Genomic DNA, 19026 nt, shown 5'->3' with positions numbered 1-19026 from the left:
ATAGCAACAAGCTTTTTCCAAGAGTGGGCGTGTCAATTACAAGGGGTCACGATTTCAAGGTGAGAGGGGGAAAGTTTCAGGGAGGTGTGCGTGGAAAGTTTTTTAAGCAGAGGGTGGTGGGTGCCTGGAACGCTTTGCCAGCGGAGGTGGTAGAGGCGGGCACGATAGCATCATTTAAGATGCATCTGGACAGATATTTGAACGGGCGGGGAACAGAGGGAAGTAGATCCTTGGAAAATAGGTGACAGGTTTAGATAAGATGGTTTAGATAGATGGTTTAGATGGTTTAGATACCAGGTTTAGATAAAGGATCTGGATCGGAGCAGGCTGGGAGGGCTGAAGGGCCTGTTCCTGTGCTGCAATTTTCTTTGTTCTTTGCTCTTTGTTCAGTGTCAAATCTTGTTTGATAATCGCTCCTGTGAAGCGCCTTGGAATGCTTTACCGGGTTAAAGGCTCTATATAAGTCCAGGTTGCTGTTGATATAAGTGCAAGTTGCTGTTGTATGCAATTGTACATTTGTACATTACTTCTACTCGCTCAATTATTTGACCTTTCTTTGCTCTTACCTGCTCGTACGTGGTTTTTCCTGTTGACACAAGGCAACAGTGAAAGCCAAAAAAATAAACAACAGGAAAGGAAATAACTCCAGTCAAACAGAGAAGAATAAAGCTGTAAAAATGTTATTAAGGAAAACTGATGTTTGCTTTCTTGGTTGCATCAAAGTCATGATCAAGAGTAAGGCGGTCTCCAGGTTCCCTCTACAGGTACTTATAACCTAATTGCACATAAATCAATAACTCATTAACCAACTGGGTAAAAATATAATCAACAGGAAAGTCAGCTCTTAGAAATGTTTTAAATACCCAGGTTAAGAGTCTCAGTATTATATTCCCATGTACTCAAAATTCAGCTCTACACTTTCTAAGATCTTCATGGACCATGAAGCACAGGGTGGACCACGAGGACTCAGGGCGACCAACTGAGTTTCCTTTTCACCCAAACTATTTTGAATTAATTATTTTACGGGACGTGGCTATCGCTGGCAAGGCCAGCGTTTATTGCCCATCCCTAATTACCCCTTGAGAAGGTGGTGGTGTGTCTCCTCCTTGAACCGCAGCAATCCATCTGTCATAGGTACACCCACAGTGCTGTTAGGGAGGGAGTATCCAAGATCTTGACCCAGCGACAGTGAAGGAACGGCCGATATATTTCCAAGTCAGGATGGTGAGTGACTTGAAGAGGAATTTGCAGTTGGTGGTGTTCCCGTGTATCTGTCGCCCTTGTCTTTCTAGGTGGTTGAGGTCCTGGGTTTGGAAGGTGCTGCCAAAGGAGCTTTGGTGAGTTCCTGCAGTGCATCTTGTAGGTGGTACACACAGCTGCCATGGTGCATCGGTGGTGGAGGGAGAGAATGTTCAAGGTTGTGGGTGGGGTTGCCGATCAAGCGGGTCTGCTTTGATCTGGTTGGTGCTGAGTTTCTTGAGTGTTGTCGGAGCTGCACTCATCCAGGCAACTGGAGAGTATCCCATCCCACTCCAGGGACTAGGGAAGAGGATCCCTGTCCTGTGTGTGTGTGTTCAGAGGAGGGGGGGGGGGAAAGGGTGGTGAGAAATCTGCTGCAATTCCTGCTTAAGATAGCCACCATTATTTTTGATTTGACATGGTTAAAATCCCTGCTTTGTGCAATAAATCACAATGTAGATGATTCCAGTATGAAATGGAAGTCTTTAAAACCTAAACACGCTGTAGTCCATTGCAACATCACATTTCACAAATGCATCAGACTCCCTCACCATCAACATGAAGGAGGCACACTGGGCTGGATTCTCTGATCCTGAAACTAAGTGTTGACGCCGTCAGAAACGGCGTTGTGTATCTCGATGGCGTCAACATGGCCTCAGGATCAGCAATTCTGGAACCTACAGGTGGCCAGCGCAGCACTGGAGCGACCCACGCCGCTCCTGCTGCCGATCCCGGCGTCAACTGGGCGCCACGGGGTCCGCGCATGTGCAGTGTCTTCCTTCTCCGCGCCGGCCCCGACGCAATATGGCGTAGGGGTACGGGGGCTGGTGCGGAAGAAAGGAGGCCCCCCAGCCTGAGAGGTTGGCCCGCTGATTGGTGGGCCCCGATCGCTGCCCCCCCCCCCCCCCCCGGGGTCAGATTCCCCCCTCCCCCCCTCCACAGGCCGCCCCCAGACCCTTTAATGCCGAGGTCCCGCCAGATAAGACCAGGTTGGAACGGCGCCGGCAGGACTCGGGTTTTTTGTTACGGCCGTTCGGCCCATCCCGGGTCGAGAATCGCGGGGGGGGGGCTGTAGAGCGGCTCCCGACCGGCGCCGCACCGACCACAGCGGCGCAAGAGCGGAGAATCACATCCCGGCGTCAGGGTGGCGTGGTGCGATTCGCACCGGTCGCGGCGATTCTCAGGCCCCGGGCTGAGAGAATTCTGCCCATCGTGTGGTAAAGCACTGCAAGGCCCCATTAACTGCCTTTATCTGGGTAATGCTGGTTATGCTGGGAGCCAGGAAGTCCAGCTGTTTGGCCAATGTTACTTTGTGCACAGATTCATCACCTTACTTTAGAGAAATCCCCCCAATGGCATGTTTCCATTAAAGCACAATCATTTGTTGCTGGAAGATGTTTTGTAAATTTTTTTACAGGATGTGGACATCACCAACAAGGTCAGCAGTTGTCACCCACCCCTAACTGTCCTGGAACTCAGTAGCTCGCTGGCCCATTTCAGAGGGTCAGTAAAGAGCCAACCACATTGCTGTGGGTCCAGAGTCACATGTAGGACAGACCGAGTGAGGATGGCAGATTTCCTTCCCATTAGTGAACCAGGTGGGCTTTTACAACAGATACATTCCAGATACAAACCTCTGGATTGCTAGTCCAGTGGCATCACCACCACGCCATCGACTCTCCATCTGACGCCGATTTTAGCAGCAAGCCAGTGATAAACAGGACGAAACAGTGGAAAAGTAACAAAGGCACAAATAGGACCTAATCTACTTATACCCAGATTGTCAGGGTCCAGGGAAAACAGCTTGAACATTCCTCGTGCGATGTGAGTAGGGTGGCACACTACGTCACGGAGCTGAGGACCCGGCTTCGAATCCCGGACCTGGGTCACTGTCCGTGAGGAGTTTGCACATTCTCCCCGTGGGTCTCACCCCCACAACCCAAAGATGTGCAGGGTAGGTGGATTGGCCCGCTGATTGGTGCACAGAAAATTGGTGCAAAAAAAAATAATTGGTTACTCTAAATTTATTTTTTTTTAATTTGGATTTTGAATGTTGGCGTTTATATCATTGCGTCTGGAATACAAAGTGATGGATGTTATATTACAGTTAAATACAGCTCTAGTTAGACCCAGTCAAGAACACTGCATTCAGTTATTAATATAATGTATCAGGGAGGATATGCTGGCCCCGAATGGCATGTCGCACAGACTCACCAGATTGATGCCTGGATTAAACCAGTTACAATTATGAAGACAAGTTTCACAGAGCTTGCATTCCCTTTAATACAGAAAGTTTTTAAAAAAATTTAATTTACAGTACCCAATTCATTTTGTCCAATTAAGGGGCAATTTAACCTGGCCAATCCACCTAACCTGCACATCTTTGGGTTGTGGGGGCGAAACCCACGCAAACACGGGGAGAATGTGCAAACTCCACACGGACAGTGACCCAGAATCGAACCAAGGACCTCGGCGCCGTGAGACAGCAGGGCTAACCCACTGTGCCACCCTCTTTAATATAGAAAATTAGGGGATTATCCAATTGAGGTGTTTAAAATTGTTGAAGGAAATGATAGGGTGGATAGAGAGAAAGTATTTCCTCTGGTGGGAGGGGTCTAGACAGCACAACCTTAAAATGAGAGCGATGCCATTCAGCAGTGATGTTAGGAAGCACTTTGTCACACAAGAGGTAGCAGAAGTCCAGAACATCTCTCTGTGAAAAACGGCTGAGGCTGGAAGTCAATGGAAAAATCCACAACTGGGATAGATTTTTGTCAGGCAAGGGTATAAAGAGTTACGGAATCAATGTTGGTAATTAGAGTCACGATACAGATTGGTCTTGATCTGACTGAACAAGGGAAGAAGATGAAGGAAGGAGCTGAGTGGCCTCCTCTTCATCCGACATTACAAAGAGTTGATTTGATTTGATTTGATTTATTGTCACATGTACCGAAGTACAGTGAAAAGTACTTTTCTGCGGCCGAGGGAACATACACAGTACGTACATATAGACAAAAGAATAATCAACAGAGTACATTGACAAAAGGTACATCGACAACAGTGATTGGTTACTGTGCGGATCAAGGGGCCAAACAAAGCAAATACGAGCAAGAGCAACATTGAACGTTGTGAATAGTGTTCTTCCAGGGAACAGATCAGTCCGAAGGGGAGTTGTTGAGGAGTCTAGTAGCTGTGGGGAAGAAGCTGTTCCTATGTCTGGATGTGCAGGTCTTCAGACTTCTGTACCTTCTGCCTGATGGAAGGGTCTGGAAGTGAGCTCTGTCTGGGTGGGAGGGGTCTCCGATAATGCTGTCTGCCTTCCTGAGGCAGCGGGAAGTGAATACAGACTTGGAGGCAGTTTCACTTTACTAGACTCCCCCCAACTGACCAATCAAATGGTCCCGCTGGCTAGTGAATAGTTAATTGTTCTACTATTTGTGGCTGGAGGGGACTTCAGGTATTGAGAAGCAAGAGTGATGCAAAAAGTATGAGCTGGGGGATGTGAGTGGGGGAATGAAGACATTCAACAGAATATAAAACATTGCCAACGGAATGTCTTTTCCATTTTCCTGCACATGTGCATATGAGTCTTGTAGTATCATTTTATTTCATTTGCATCCAGACAGTTTCTTGTACAGCATGGAAAAAGGATATAGAGGCCCCTCGGTTAGAACTGTCAGGAAAGGGGTGGCATGTGGCGCAGTGGTTAGCACTGGGACTGTGGCGCTGAAGACCCGGGTTCGAATCCCAGCTCTGGGTCACTGTCTGTGTGGAGTTTGCACATTCTCCCCATGTCTGCGTGGGTTTCGCCCCCACAACCCAAAGATGTGCAGGGTAGGTGGATTGGCTAAATTGCCCCTTAATTGGAAAAATAATTGGGTACTCTATATTTTTTCTTTTTTAAAGAACGATCAGGAAAGATGGAGCATGCTGGGGCCCTCATCACTGAGAGGTGGTGTCATCGAGGACTTGTAAGTTATGAAACGGATGTGATAGGGTGGATGCAGATACGTTGCTTCCACTTGTGGGGTGTAGTGATCTCTGTACGTGCATGTACATAAGGGGTTAATGTGTAATCAGTAGCACTACATGATCACTAGAGGGCCGGACCAACAGGGGTATAAAGGCAACCATATTGGGTCTCTCTTTTGGATGGACCGTAACCAGGACAGGAGTATCAGATTAGCTCAGATGGTTACTGGAGTCAAGCATAGTTACTGTTGTTAGATCTTGTTAACCTTATCACTAGTATCAATGTTAAAGTAAAGAACTCATGCAATTATTGTTACAGTTATTCAATAAATCTTTTGTTACTACTGGATGAGTGCGAGTCTTCTTTATCAAGATTCAGAAGACCTCTTCATTAGCCAAGGTTTGAGTAGCACATGTTACACTCCGTAGAATATCAAGACACACAGAGAAATGTTATAAAAGATAATACAGGAGCATAATAAAAGATGGGGTAGTCCAAAATTAAGAGCCATAAATATAGAATAGTTACTAACAAACCCAATAGGGAAGTCAGGAAAAATGTCTTAACCAGAGGGTGTTGAGAATGTAGCAAACTCGCTGCCACACGGCAAGATTGAGGCAAACGGAACCGATATGTTTAAGGGGAAGCTCGGTAGGTACATGAGGGAGGGAGAAAGGAATAAGAGGTTAGGTTGATACATGAAATTATGCAAAGGTGGGAGGAATTAGGCCTGTTGGCTGAATAGCCTGTTCCTGTGAAACTTTATACAATTATACATCAATAACTAAGTAATCATGCAACGTCTGCTATGTTGTATTTGAATCCACTGTAACAAGGTTCTTAGAATTGCTACCTGCTCCCATGTGACCTTCTTTAGAACTCCATAGAAAGGATACGTGAAGATCTTTTCGATTGTATAATGCTCACGAGTGTTCAAAAACACGTATGTCAAGCAGAATCCGAGCGTTAAAAGGGTAAAGAACATCAATGAAAGCAGTAAAATGAAGAAGAAGCGGTAATTACGTTTTCCAATGCAGGTGTTCATGAGAGTGCAGTGATGATCGAGGTTCTGTTGAGCGAAGATTTAAAAATGTCATTATGCATATTACACAGTGCTGTATGTTTTATACCTTCATTCATAGGTTTCCCCGTTACAATTTATTTCATCCTCACCTTTTCATTTAATTAAATTTTACTGATACTTTTCCCATTTTCTAAGACAAGCCAGAGGAAACTGCACACATTTGTACTGGCAGCATGATATAGCACAGAATAAAACCAACAGCCTGTCAAATTAGGACAAATTAGGACAAGGTGGGTGGCACGGTGGCGCAGTGGTTAGCACTGCTGCCTCACGGCGCTGAGGACCCGGGTTCGATCCCGGCTCTGGGTCACTGCCCGTGTGGAGTTTGCACATTCTCCCCGTGTTTGCACCCCCACAGCCCAAAGATGTTCAGGGTAGGTGGATTGGCCACGCTAAATTGCCCCTTAAAGAAAATGATTGGGTACTCCTACTTTTTTTAAAATTATGACAAGCTGCAGATATGCCTAATCCAATTCGCCGTGAAATCTCCTCCATGCCTCGGGGATTGTATGAAAGTTGGAAGCACTGCCCTACAGCTTTATGAAGTGATAGCTCAACATAGACATGTTCTCTGAATCATATCCATCAGGTCAAGTTGCAGGCCGTCCCTGGGCATATCCTGTCGCCCCAGAAGGACAGACATACCAGTGACAGTGTTACAATGCTATATAGTTGGGAAGGGTGGATCCATGTGCGCTGAACATTGGCTTCAAGAAGACTCATGGTGTCAATTCAAATGTTGGCAAGGAAACGTCCAGCTGATTACCATCTACCCCTCTCCCCTCATCTGATGAAAAATCATTTCTCCATGTTGAAGAAGCACTGAGAGTAGCAACAGTACAGAATGCACTCTGGGATATTTCAACATACAACACAGAGTGGCTTGCTAGCAACACCACTGATTGAGCTGGTGAAGTCCTTTTTTTCGGGCAATTTAGCATGGCCAATCCACCTAGCCTGCTTCACTTTTTGGGTTTGTGGGGGTGAGACCCACAGAGAGAATGTGCAACCACCACATGGACAGTGACCCGGGGTCAGGATCGAACCCGGGTCCTCAGCGCCATAGATAGCAGTGCTAACCACTGTGCCACCGTGCTGCCCTCCCAGTTGGTTTCTACCAGCAATACTTGGCTCCTCAGTACAGGCTTGGTCCAAACATAGACACAAGAGCTGAATGCTGCAGATGAGAGAAGATGAGAAAATATATCCCCGACATCAAGTTAACGTTTGACCAAGTGTGGCATGTTGCAGCCCTATTTTAACTGAACTCAGTGTGGATCTGTGGGGAAAATCCTCCAGTGGCTGAACCCATGAGCAGAAATAGGCCATTCAGCCCCTCGAGCCTATTGTGCAATTCTGTAAGAACATGGCTGGTTTGATTGCGGCCTCAATGGCACATTCCACCTTCCCCTCTTACCCTTGGACTCTCTTGTTAGTAAAGAATCTGCCTATCTGTACTTTAAAAGCATTCAATGATCTTGCTCCCATCACTCACTGGGGAAGAGAGTTCCATAGACGCATGGCTCTCAGAGAGAAAAGATTTCTCCTCAAAGATTCATCACCTCAAATGGGAGACTGCGTATTTATAAACTGTGCCCCCCCCCGGTCCTAGTATCTCCTGTATGGGAAACAATCTTTCAGCATCTACCCTGTCAAGTTTCCTCAAGATCTTACATATTTCAATAAGATCACATCTCTTTCTTCTAAACTCCAGGGGATGCAGGGCCCAGCTTATCCAACCTTTCCTCATCAGAGGACCCCCTCATTCAAGAGGTCCTGCCAGTCGCAAAGGAAGATTGTTATGTTGGAGATCAGTATATTGCTGCAGTGTTTCTCAGGACAGCATCCTAGGCTCAGCTGCTTCCTCCATGACCTTCCTAAGGGAGGTAGTTTGTTGATGATTCGCTCCTATCATATTTCCTGGGATAATGAAGCAATCCATTGCTGCTTTCAGCAAGACTTGCATGACATCCAGCCCCCAGCTGATGTTGTAAGTGACATTCATCCTCCACAAATACCTTAACCCTCCTCTAAAAGAGGAAGTTTGGCCACAATTCCTTGAACATCACTATTGACCATTATCAAGTCTCCCACCAGCACATCCCAGAGTTCACCGGTGATCATCAACTCATAGACTAACCACATAAATGTCAACGCTACTCGAGCTGGTCAAGGGCTGGGTGCGCTGTGGCACATTCTCGACTCCCCAAAGCCTCTTCACCACCTACAAGGCGCAGGTCAGGAGGAGTGTGTTGGAAAGCTCTCCACTCGCCTGGATGCAGCTGTAACAACACAACACGGTCCAGGGGAAAGCAGCCCCTGTCAGACAGCCCCTGGAGTTCCAGAACAGGAATAGCTAGGCCTTGTCTACAGTGGTCAGTGTTGGCAAGTGTCCCTTGAGCGCTCCCAAGAGACATCCAAACAGAGAGGCACCCCACAAGATGTTTCAAGGTTCTCTGCGGATCAGAGAGTCTTCAATATGTCTTCTTGATGGTCTTGTTTGTTCCGCAGGCCAATATTGGGGCCTACGGACATTTTATAAACTGCTGTCTTCGGGAGCTGTGCACAGGAAAAGCAGCAGGGCGTGCAAATGGTCCTGGCAGGAAATAAGGAGCCTCTCAGCAGCAGGGAGGAGGTGTGTGTGGAGGAGGTGTGTGTGTGGAGGAGGTGTGTGTGTGTGTGGAGGGAGGGCGGAGTTAGCTCGCGACTTTGTTTTGTGGTTGGAATGATTTTTCGGAACTGCGAGCAGCCCAGTTAAGATGAGTATGGCCCATACCTGGAACCAATCTGTTTGTTTAAAAGTAGACAGCAAAAAAGGAGTGACATGAAATGTAGCAAGTTTTACCTCCACACAGACATTACATGTGTAGCAGTGTCGACACCGCGGAGGCCGGAAGAACCTACAGATTTGGCACCATTTCTTTGTAAAGGTGGTACCATTGACCGTCACTTCCTCTGCCTCCAATACAGAATTTGGGTCGTCCGGATCTACAACAAAAGAAAATACCTGGAATCATACAGGTGGACGTCATTCGCCCCATTATACCTGTCCTAGCTCTTTGAAAGAGCTATTCAATTAGTCTTACCCGTCTGCATTGCCTTTCCAAGAGTTTACCGAATTCACTTTTGAAAATGACTACTGCACCGGCCTTTCAAGCAGCGCATTCCAGATCACAACACCAGAAAGCGAATTCTCATCTTTCTTTGGCCAATTACCTTAAATCCGTGTCCTCCAGTTATTGGCCTTCCTTCTACAAGAGGCTGGTTTAGCACAGTGGGCTAAACAGCTGGCCTGTAATGCTGAACAAGGCCAGTAGCGTGGGTTCAATTCCCATACTGGCCTCCCCGAACAGGCGCCGGAATGTGGCGACTAGGGGCTTTTCACAGTAACTTCATTGAAGCCGACTTGTGACAATAAGCGATTATTATTATTATTATTAAATGAAAACAGCTCCTCCTGACCTACTCCATCAAAAAGCTACATAAGTTTGAGTGCACAGATTAAATCTCCCCTTACCTTTCTCTGCTCGAAGGAGAATAATCCCCGATGATTGCCTTGCAGGCTGCGGCAATGGTGTTCCATGCCCATCCTCCCCGACCCCACAGTGCACCTCCTGGCCACCTCCCAATACTCCCCCTTGCCCTGCAGAAGACCCCAAGTCAGCGGCACAACTGTCAGCAAACGGTTGTGCTGGTGGGAGACTTGATAATGGTCAATAGTCATGGTCAAGGAATTGTGGCTACACTTCCTCTTTGAGAGGAGGGTTAAGATATAGGACGAATGTCACTTGCAGCATCAGCTGGGGGTTGGATATCATGCAAGTCTTGCTGAAAGCAGGAATGGATTGCTTCATTATCCCAGAAAATATGATAGGAGCTAATCATTAAACTATGGCGATCTGGACACTTTCCGTACCCTCTCTCCCCCCCTCAGCATCCATGGTGCCCGTTTCACGATTTTTAAAAACACAAGTGAACGACGCCGTGGGGAATTCGGCCCAGCGGAGGCCTAGCATAGCGGAAGCCCCGGAGAATACCGGGTCAGGCTCACTTATGATATGCCAACAGCGTTTATTGTACGTGCGTTCTGAAACGCATTGACGCCGTTGTCGAGGCGACTGAGAATTGCAATTTGACATGAAATCGCCGCCTGCCGCGATTTTGGCTTCGGAACCAATTCTCCGCCCAATCGCATTTCCCGATTCCAGCCAAGAGGGAATCCCGCCCCTGAACCTTTTCATGGTCTTTGCATCCTTCCTAATGTGCAGTTCCCAGAACTGAACACAATACCTGCAGCTAGGGCCTATCCAGTTATTTATAAAGATTCAGCAGGTTACTCTTTAATGATTTACCACTGCTCCTCCCAGCAGGCGGAGTATAAAAGTGTCTGCTCTCCTGCACTGCTCCCATTCTGGGTCCAGCTGCAGGAGGCACAACATCTTGTGCAGTGAAGCCTCGATCGTTTCACCATTCTCGTCTCGTGGTAATTGACGGTACATCGTCAACGTTCTAAATTATTTATTCACGTTGCTTTCAAAGATTTATGCTCATTTCCATTCATACACCCCCCTTTTAAAATTCCGGAACACAAGGCCCAAAATTAGAGCCTGTGGATCGGTTTTGAAGAGCAAGTTTCTCTACAGCCAATGAGTCACGTCTTTCCACCAAATCAGCAGTTCAGCCACTGTTACTCGCTCCAGTTTGTATTTAACTTAAATACTGTACTCCAGGCGACTTTACCTCTGCAGAGAATTCCAGGATCTATAAAGATGCAAATGAGGTAGTTAAGGCAGCAGCTTATTAAAAAGATAGTTTGAATGATAGGTACAGCCATTGATAAGTTGTGAAGCAGCCACATACATCTGAAAAGAAGCAGAGAAGAGTTCAGCAATATACTTATTCGTTAGACAGATTTCTAATGTTATTTTCCTTACAATTAACTCCCTCCCACAACTACCATCTCGACATAGCGACAGGAGGAGGCTAATCAGTGTCCTGGGCCTTTCCACCGTTCAATTAGGGCCACCATTCCATTTACCCAACTCCGTTCCCTCTCAATGCCCTCGCTCCAGCTGAACAATTTTTTTTTGCGTGGGGGATCGGGGGGGGGGGGGGGGGGGGGGGGGGGGGGGGGGGGGGGGGGGGGGGGGAGGGGGAGAAAGAGCGTTCCAGATATTCACTTATTGTTGAAATAATTTATTCGCAAAGTGCTCCCTGGCATCACACCTGAAAACACAAAAGAGCCCCCCCCCCTGCACACTCTTTCACTAACAGAGCACCTTGCAGACAAAAACAAAATGCTGTGTGCAGAGGCTGAAATAAAAACAGAAGATACTGGAAATACTCCTCAGGTCAGGCAGCATCTTTGGGAAGAGAAACAGAGTTAATACTTCAGCATTTTTCAATTTTTATTATGGCACCTTGCAGATTTGACCAAATATCTCACCAGACTATTGCCAACAGGTTGCCAATCATTGTAGATTTATAAATTGCCCCATTTATATAAGGGTGTTTGGCAGAGTAAGGGTTAATATGGGACTGGCGAATTATCACTGCAGCTGCTGGTAGTTTTTACTTCAATATATTTATGTTTTATTTAAATGTCTCCATTTGGGAGCGTTCACTAAAATAACTTGGTAGGTATCTGGAGGTATCAGTTTTGTTTTAACAGAGACACTTCCAGTAGTGTGTGAGGAAGAACTTTGGCTGGGGTTATGGGGATTGGGCTAGGCAGCCTAGTGGACCTAGGTTGAGTACTCTTTTAGAGGGCTGACTCAATGGACTGAATGGCCTCCTTCTGCACTGTAGGGATTCTATGAAGACATTATATCTTTCATGAAAGATTGAACAGGTAAGACTATTTTATCCAGAAAAGACTGAGGGATGGCCTGATTGAGGTCTTTAAAATGCTGAAGGGGTTTGATTAGATAGAATAAAGATGCTTATATGGATTGTAGCCATCTGGGACGGCCACTTTCAGTATATAAAATGGACACTCGCAGAGCCTATAGGGAAATAATGGACAATACTGAGCAACAAGCAGGCACAGAGCCTGAATGTATATTTGGAAGACAGTCAGCAGACGGAACCGAAACTCTGGGTCAATTTACATACTGATGGCCCATCTCCGGGAAACAAAGAACGAGTGCTCAGGTAGCCGATACCATCCCAGACATTCCGGCGCCACCACCCCAACCAGAAGATACAAACAAAGCAAGGCCAACGGCCACTTAGGACATGCCCAGCCATCAGGGCACCCACCCCTTTATTGGTTTAGATCGATGACAATGATCAAGAAGCTGCCCAATTAATTGGGCCCAGGTTTAAGGCCCGCCTAAAAGCGCGCAAAGCCATTCCAAGTATAAGAAGGAACCCCCGCCAAAGGTTCAGCCTCTTGGATTCGGCTCTCAGGCGGAGAGACCCTTCCACCAGCATCACCAGAAGCAGTAAGTTTAAGGTCAACGCTCGCTACCAGACGGACGACCTTAGCTGTAGTTCTGTTACCTCTTCGAACCCAACAGCCTCAGATCCGAACAACGGCCATTGTTCCTCTGACCTAAGTGGGCACCCGAAGTGAAGTATAGGCGTTAGTGATAAAGATAGTTTGGTCTGTAGTGTGATTGTGCATGAGTAAATCATACTGTGTGTAAATAAAGTAGTATTGACTTTGAACTAACTAACTGGTGCATTGGCTCTTTGATGGGTATTCGGGTTGAACCTTGTGGCGGTATCGAGAGATACCTGGTGACTCTGAAAGCATACTCATAATTAGGATTAAGGCTTGGGCAGCACGGTGGCCTAGTGGTTAGCACAACCACCTCACGGCGCTGAGGTCCCAGGTTCGATCCCGGCTCTGGGTCACTGTCTGTGTGGAGTTTGCACATTCTCCCCGTGTCTGCGTGGGTTTCGCCCCCACAACCCAAAAATGTGCAGAGTAGGTGGATTGGCCACGCTAAATTGCCCCTTAATTGAAAAAAATAATTGGGCACTCTAAATTAAAAAAAAATAATTAGGATTAAGAAAGGCGACCTTATTAACAGCCATATTTATAGCAAGTGAACAGAGCAACAGATTATATGTTGATAGGGTGAGATGAATAATTTAAGAGGGTGCTTGTGTGGGACATTAACACCAGCATTGAGTGCGTGGCCAGTTTCATGTTATACGTTCTATGCAATGATCAGGTGTGAATCAGAATGTTATGACTGGTTAAAATGGCTCTATGATGTCACTGTTGTTATGGCATCATTCCTTATCGATGTCAGAGCGGCGGTCTCCACAGATCAATGTAAGACAACATTTTTCGGAGGCACAGTGGTTAGCACTACTGCCTCACGACGCCGAGGTCCCAGGTTCGATGCCGGCTCTGAGTCACTGTCCATGTGGAGTTTGCGCATTCCCCCCCCATGTCTGCGTGGGTCTCACCCCCCACAACCCAAAGATGTGGAGGCTAGGTGGAATGGCCACGCTAAATTGCCCCTTAATTGGAAAAAATGAATTGGGGGCTCTAAATTTATTTTTTTAAAAATAATACTCGACATTTTGAAACCGCATTATTTGTTTCCACCGGCTAATCGTTAGTCTTCAAAAATGCCTTTGTGTTTACCAGCTCAATAGAGTTAAAATCTTCACTCACCCAAATTTAAACAGTCAATGTTACTATTGGAGAGCAACAATACCAAAGACAACACTCACAAGGAGGTTGCTTAAAAGGTTTTCGGAGATAATTAATAAAACTTAAAATGTTTGCACTTTAAATTTAATTTAAATTGCTCCCATTAAGTGACCCTCCGGGGGGGGGGGGGGGGGGGGGGGGTAAATTTTAAACATGGCTTCGAAAACTAACAAGAATGTGCCTTTCTATAGCACCTTTCATAATCACAAAGTCCCACATCGCTTGGCAGAACCGTAGCCACTGTTGTAAGATAGGAACGGCAGCAGTCAATACCCTCACAGGGAGTTCCCTCCAACCGCATGGTGGTAATGAGCAGATAATCCAATGTCAGAGGTGCGCATTGAAGAATATTGGCCAGGGCAAGGTGGCAAAGCCCTCTGCTTGCAAGAGGGCAGACGCGAACACGGCTTAAACATCTCGTCCCTCAAGACAATTAAACACTTAATTAACCCAAACCCCCAGTACTCGAATGGACTGGACTGTCGACCAGGATTTCTCGCTTGAATTTCTGAAGGGGGCCTTGAGGCTCAAAGGTAAAATTATCGCCGACAGCATCACACAGCTTCAATTTGGTAGCTAGACCCATAAAAAGGTGTTTTAAAATGGACCATATTTGTTAAGGACGTGCCCAACACCCACTCTCTGATTAAAATACTTACGGGTAAAAATAAAATAAGGTACTAATTGTGAAGAAGACCAATATTAATAATAAGTTGGGTAGCTTCCGCTCACAGGCAAGCTTCAGGTGCTTGCTGCACATCCTCCTTGGTTTTGCGTGCGTGGGCAATCCGACAGGTAAATGTTGAAAGTGAGCTCGTCAACTCTACCCTCCGCTCAGAGTCATACCTTCCTCGACCCACACAACCTTTATCCAACCCCTGCCATTGTGCCCTCACAGAAACACACCTGCCGTTACCGTGGACACCAGTTCCCTTTGTAACAATAATGTTTACATCCAGCCTCCTCTCTGCATGGGTATTTATGAATGGCAGCATCCATATTCCATATCATCTTTCTTGTTGTCACAAGTGGGTGGGCACGGTGGCCCAGTGGGTTAGCCTCACGGCGCCGAGGTCCCAGGTTCGATCCCGGCTCTGGGTCACTGTCCGTGTGGAATTTGCACATTCTCCCCGTGTTTGCGTGGGTTTCACCCCCACACCCCAAAGGGTAGTTAGATTGGCCATGCTAAAAATTGGGTATTCTAAAAAAATTTTTTTTTAAATTGTCACCAAGTAGGCTTACATTAACACTGCAATGAAGTTACTGTGAAAATCCCCTAGTCGCCACATTCCGGCGCCTGTTCGGGTACACAGAGCGAGAATTCAGAATGTCCAATTCACCTAACAAGCACATCTTTCGGGACTTGAGGGAGGAAACCGGAGCATCCGGAGGAAATCCCACGCAGATACGGGGAGAACGTACAGACTCGGCACAGACAGTGACTCAAGCCGGGATTCGAACCCGGGTCTCTGGCACTGTGAAGCAACAGTGCTAACTAATGTGCTACCATGTCCATGTGCGAAAATGCGAGGGATTGGCTCTGGTTATGCCAGCCTGATAGACAATGCCCATATCCCACGGATCCTTTTTTTAAAAATGCAATGACTGTAGTTTTTGAGTCCACTTTTTTTAGACAGCTCATTTTATCACCCACACCGACTACTAGGTGCTCCTCCTACTCTGGTGATGCAGCTTATCACCCCCTCATTCCCACCTCCTCTTTCCCATCACACCTTCTTCCCCCTCCCTGCATCACCCCCTTCTCCCCGTCACCCTCTCTTGCCGCATTACTCTAGCACAATATCCTCTTACATAGATACATAGAATGTAGGAGCAGGAGGAGGCCTTTTGGCCCTTCGAACCTGCTCCGCCATTCATCACGATCATGGCTGATCATCCAACTCAATAGCCTAATCCTGCTTTCTCCCCATAACCTTTGATCCCATTCTCCCCAAGTGCTATATGCAGCCGTCTCTTGAATATATTCAAAGTTTTAGCATCAACTACTTCCTGTGGTAATGAATTCCACAGGCTCACCACTCTTTGTGTGAAGAAATGTCTCCTTATCTCTGTCCGAAATGGTTTACCCTGAATCCTCAGATTGTGACCCCTGGTTCTGGACACACCCATCATTGGTATCGTCCCTGGATCTACCCTGTCTAGTGTTGCTAGAATTTTATAAGTCTCTATGAGATCCCCCCTCATTCTTTTGAACGCCAGCGAGAACAATCCCAACCTCGTCAATCTCTCCTCATATGACAGTCCCGCCATCCCTAGAATCAGTCTGGTAAACCTTTGTTGCACTCCCTCGAGAGCAAGAACATCCTTCCTCAGAGAAGGAGACCAAAGCTGCACACAATACTCCAGGTGTGGCCTCACCAAGGCCCTGTACAATTGCAGCAACACATCCCTGCTTCTATACTCGAAATCTCTTGCAATGAAGGCCAATATGCCTTCTTTACCGCCTGCTGCACCTGCATGCTTACCTTCAGCGAATGATGCACAAGGACACCCAGGTCCCGTTGCACACTGCCCTCTCCCCTCTCCCAATTTACAACCACTCAGGTAGTAATCAGGTAGTTATACAGCTTCAGGAGTACCCTGGTCTTGTATTCTAGCCCTCTCAACATGAATGCTAACATTGCATTTGCCTTCCTAACTGCCGACTGAACCTGCATGTTAACCTTGAACTAGAGTTCCTAAGTCCCTTTGTGCTTCTGATTTTCTGAGACTTTTCCCATTTAGAAAATAATCTATGCCTCCATTCTGCCTTCCAAAGTGCATAACCTCACATTTTTACACATTGTATTCCATCTGCCATTTCTTTGCCCACCCTTCTAGCCTGTCCACGTCCTACTGCAGCCTCCCTGCTTCATCAATACTACCTGTGCCTCTGCATATCTTTGTATCATCTGCAGCTTAGCAACAGTGCCCTCAGTACCTTCTTCCAGATCATTAATGTATATTGTGAAAAGTCGTGGTCCCAACATCGACCCTTGAGGCACATCACTAGTCACCGGCTGCCATCCTGAAAAAGACCCCTTTATCTCTTCTTTGCCTTCTGCCAGTATCTTACCCTTAACACCATGGCTCTTAACCACCTCCTGTATGGCACCTTGTCGAAGGCCTTTTGGAAATCCAAATAGATCACCTCCACTGGTTCTCCTTTTCTAACTTCCTTGTTAGGTTGATCTTTTCTCTACACCCTAGCTATGACTGTAACATTACATTCTGCAAGCTCTCCTTCTTTCCCCATGCGCTGTCTGTATAGCATGCAAGAAACAATACTTTTCACTGTAAACTAATACATGTGACAACAAGAAATCAAATCAAATCAAAATCGAAGAACTCTTAACAGATTTGTCAAGCATGACCTCCTTTGACGAGGCCATGCTGACTCAGTCCTATTTTCGCATGCACTTCCAAGTACTCCGCAATCTCATCACACCCCTCCCTTCATCACCCTCTTCCCCACACTCCCCCCCCCCCCACCCCCCACCCCCACCCCCCACCCCCCTCCACCCCATCATTTAAAAAAAAAATTGAGTACTCAATTAATTTTTCCAAGGGGCAATTTAACGTGGCCAATCCACCTACCCTGCACATCTTTTTTGGGTTGTAGGGGGCAGCATGATAGCACAGTGGTTAGCACAGTTGCTTCACAGCGCCAGGTTCCCAGTTTGATTCCCGGCTTGGGTCACTGTCTGTTCGGAGTCTGCACGTTCTCCCTGTGTCTGTGTGAGTTTCCTCCGGGTGCTCCGGTTTCCTCCCTGAAATCCCAAAAGATGTGCTGTTAGGTGAGTTGGACATTCTGAATTCTCCCTCTGTGTACCCGAACAGGCGCCGGAATGTGGCGACTAGGGGATTTTCACAGTAACTTCATTGCAGTGTTAATGTAAGCCTACTTGTGACAATAAAGATTATTATTATTTTTTAAAAAACTCTTTGGCTTTTCTCACATTTATAAACAGTTGCTGTGTATATACATTACATTTTTCTTGCCCGCGCTAATTTACTTTATTTTACAGATGTTTGTTTTGTCCTTCATTTAACTAACTCTATGTACATTTCGTTGCCCTCTGGATCAATCTATGATTCCCCCCTTCTCCCCCCCCCCCCCCCCCCATTGGCTTCAGCACCCTTCCTCTTCTCTTGTTCTTTCCCCACCTTCCTTCCACCCATTCTCGGCTTGCGCAGTCCTTTGCTTCTCCATCTATCTTTATTTTTACTATCTTTATTACTCCTCGCTGCCGGCCTCGAACAGGTTTTGGAATAGGCCGATGAACTGCCTCCAAGTATCCAGGAAGCTTTCCTCTGACCCTCGGATGGCGTACTTAATCTTCTCCAGGTGGAGAGATTCCGAGCGGTCAGCAAGCCAGTCTGCAGCTTTGGGCGGTGCTGCCAATCGCCAGCCAAGCAGGATCCTCCGGCGTGCGATTAGGGAAGCGAAAGCAAGGGTGTTAGCCTCCTTCCCCATGTGTAACTCTGGCTGCTCCGTACCCCGAAGATTGCCACTATCGGGCATGGCTTCACCCTCACCCCCACAACCTTGGACATTGCCTCGGAGCAGGCTGTCCAGAACCCAGCAAGCTTGGGACAAGCCCAAAACATGTGGATGTGGTTGGCCGGGCCCCTCTGGCACCGTTCACATTTATCCTCCACCTCTGGGAAGAACCTGCTCATTCGGGTTCTGGTCAGATGTGGTCTGTGCACCACTCTGAGCTGCATGAGGCTTAGCATTGTGCAGGAGGTGGAGTTTGCCCTGCTCAGTGCTTCGCTCCAGAGTCCCCATCCTACCTCTGTCACCAGTTCATCCTCCCATTTTTGTCTGGTCTCGTCCAGTGATGTTCAAGTTCTGTCCAGTAACTGTCAGTATATTTTCCCACATAGCCCCCCCTTATCGCTGCTTGTGCCTATCAGGTTCTCCAGTAGTGTGTTTTCTGGGGCCCCGGGGTACCCTAATGTCTCTTTGCGGAGGAAATGTTTTATTTGGAGGTGTCTCAATTCCTGTCCTTTTGCCAGTTTCTACTTTGTCAGTTTGTCTAGTGTCGCCAG

The 19026-nt window shown here is 47.0% G+C and overlaps 1 protein-coding gene across 1 annotated transcript in view; it reads right to left on the bottom strand.

The window, feature by feature from the left end:
- Positions 1 to 15048, bottom strand: part of LOC119963529 (palmitoyltransferase ZDHHC5-B-like) — a 39337-nt gene extending 24289 nt beyond the window's left edge. The window contains exons 1-5 of the mRNA XM_038792802.1: positions 14631 to 15048; positions 11037 to 11158; positions 9142 to 9284; positions 6109 to 6281; positions 567 to 669 (exon numbers count right to left, since the gene is read on the bottom strand). Coding sequence (XP_038648730.1) covers positions 567 to 669; positions 6109 to 6281; positions 9142 to 9284; positions 11037 to 11158; positions 14631 to 14731 — 642 coding nt within the window. The 5' untranslated portion in view covers positions 14732 to 15048. The remainder of the gene's footprint in view (positions 1 to 566; positions 670 to 6108; positions 6282 to 9141; positions 9285 to 11036; positions 11159 to 14630) is intronic.
- Between the last annotated feature and the right edge of the window lie 3978 nt (positions 15049 to 19026).

This window comes from Scyliorhinus canicula, chromosome 3, assembly GCF_902713615.1.
Source record: "Scyliorhinus canicula chromosome 3, sScyCan1.1, whole genome shotgun sequence".
Lineage (NCBI taxonomy): Eukaryota > Metazoa > Chordata > Chondrichthyes > Carcharhiniformes > Scyliorhinidae > Scyliorhinus > Scyliorhinus canicula.
This window is presented reverse-complemented; position numbering and strand designations above follow the sequence as displayed.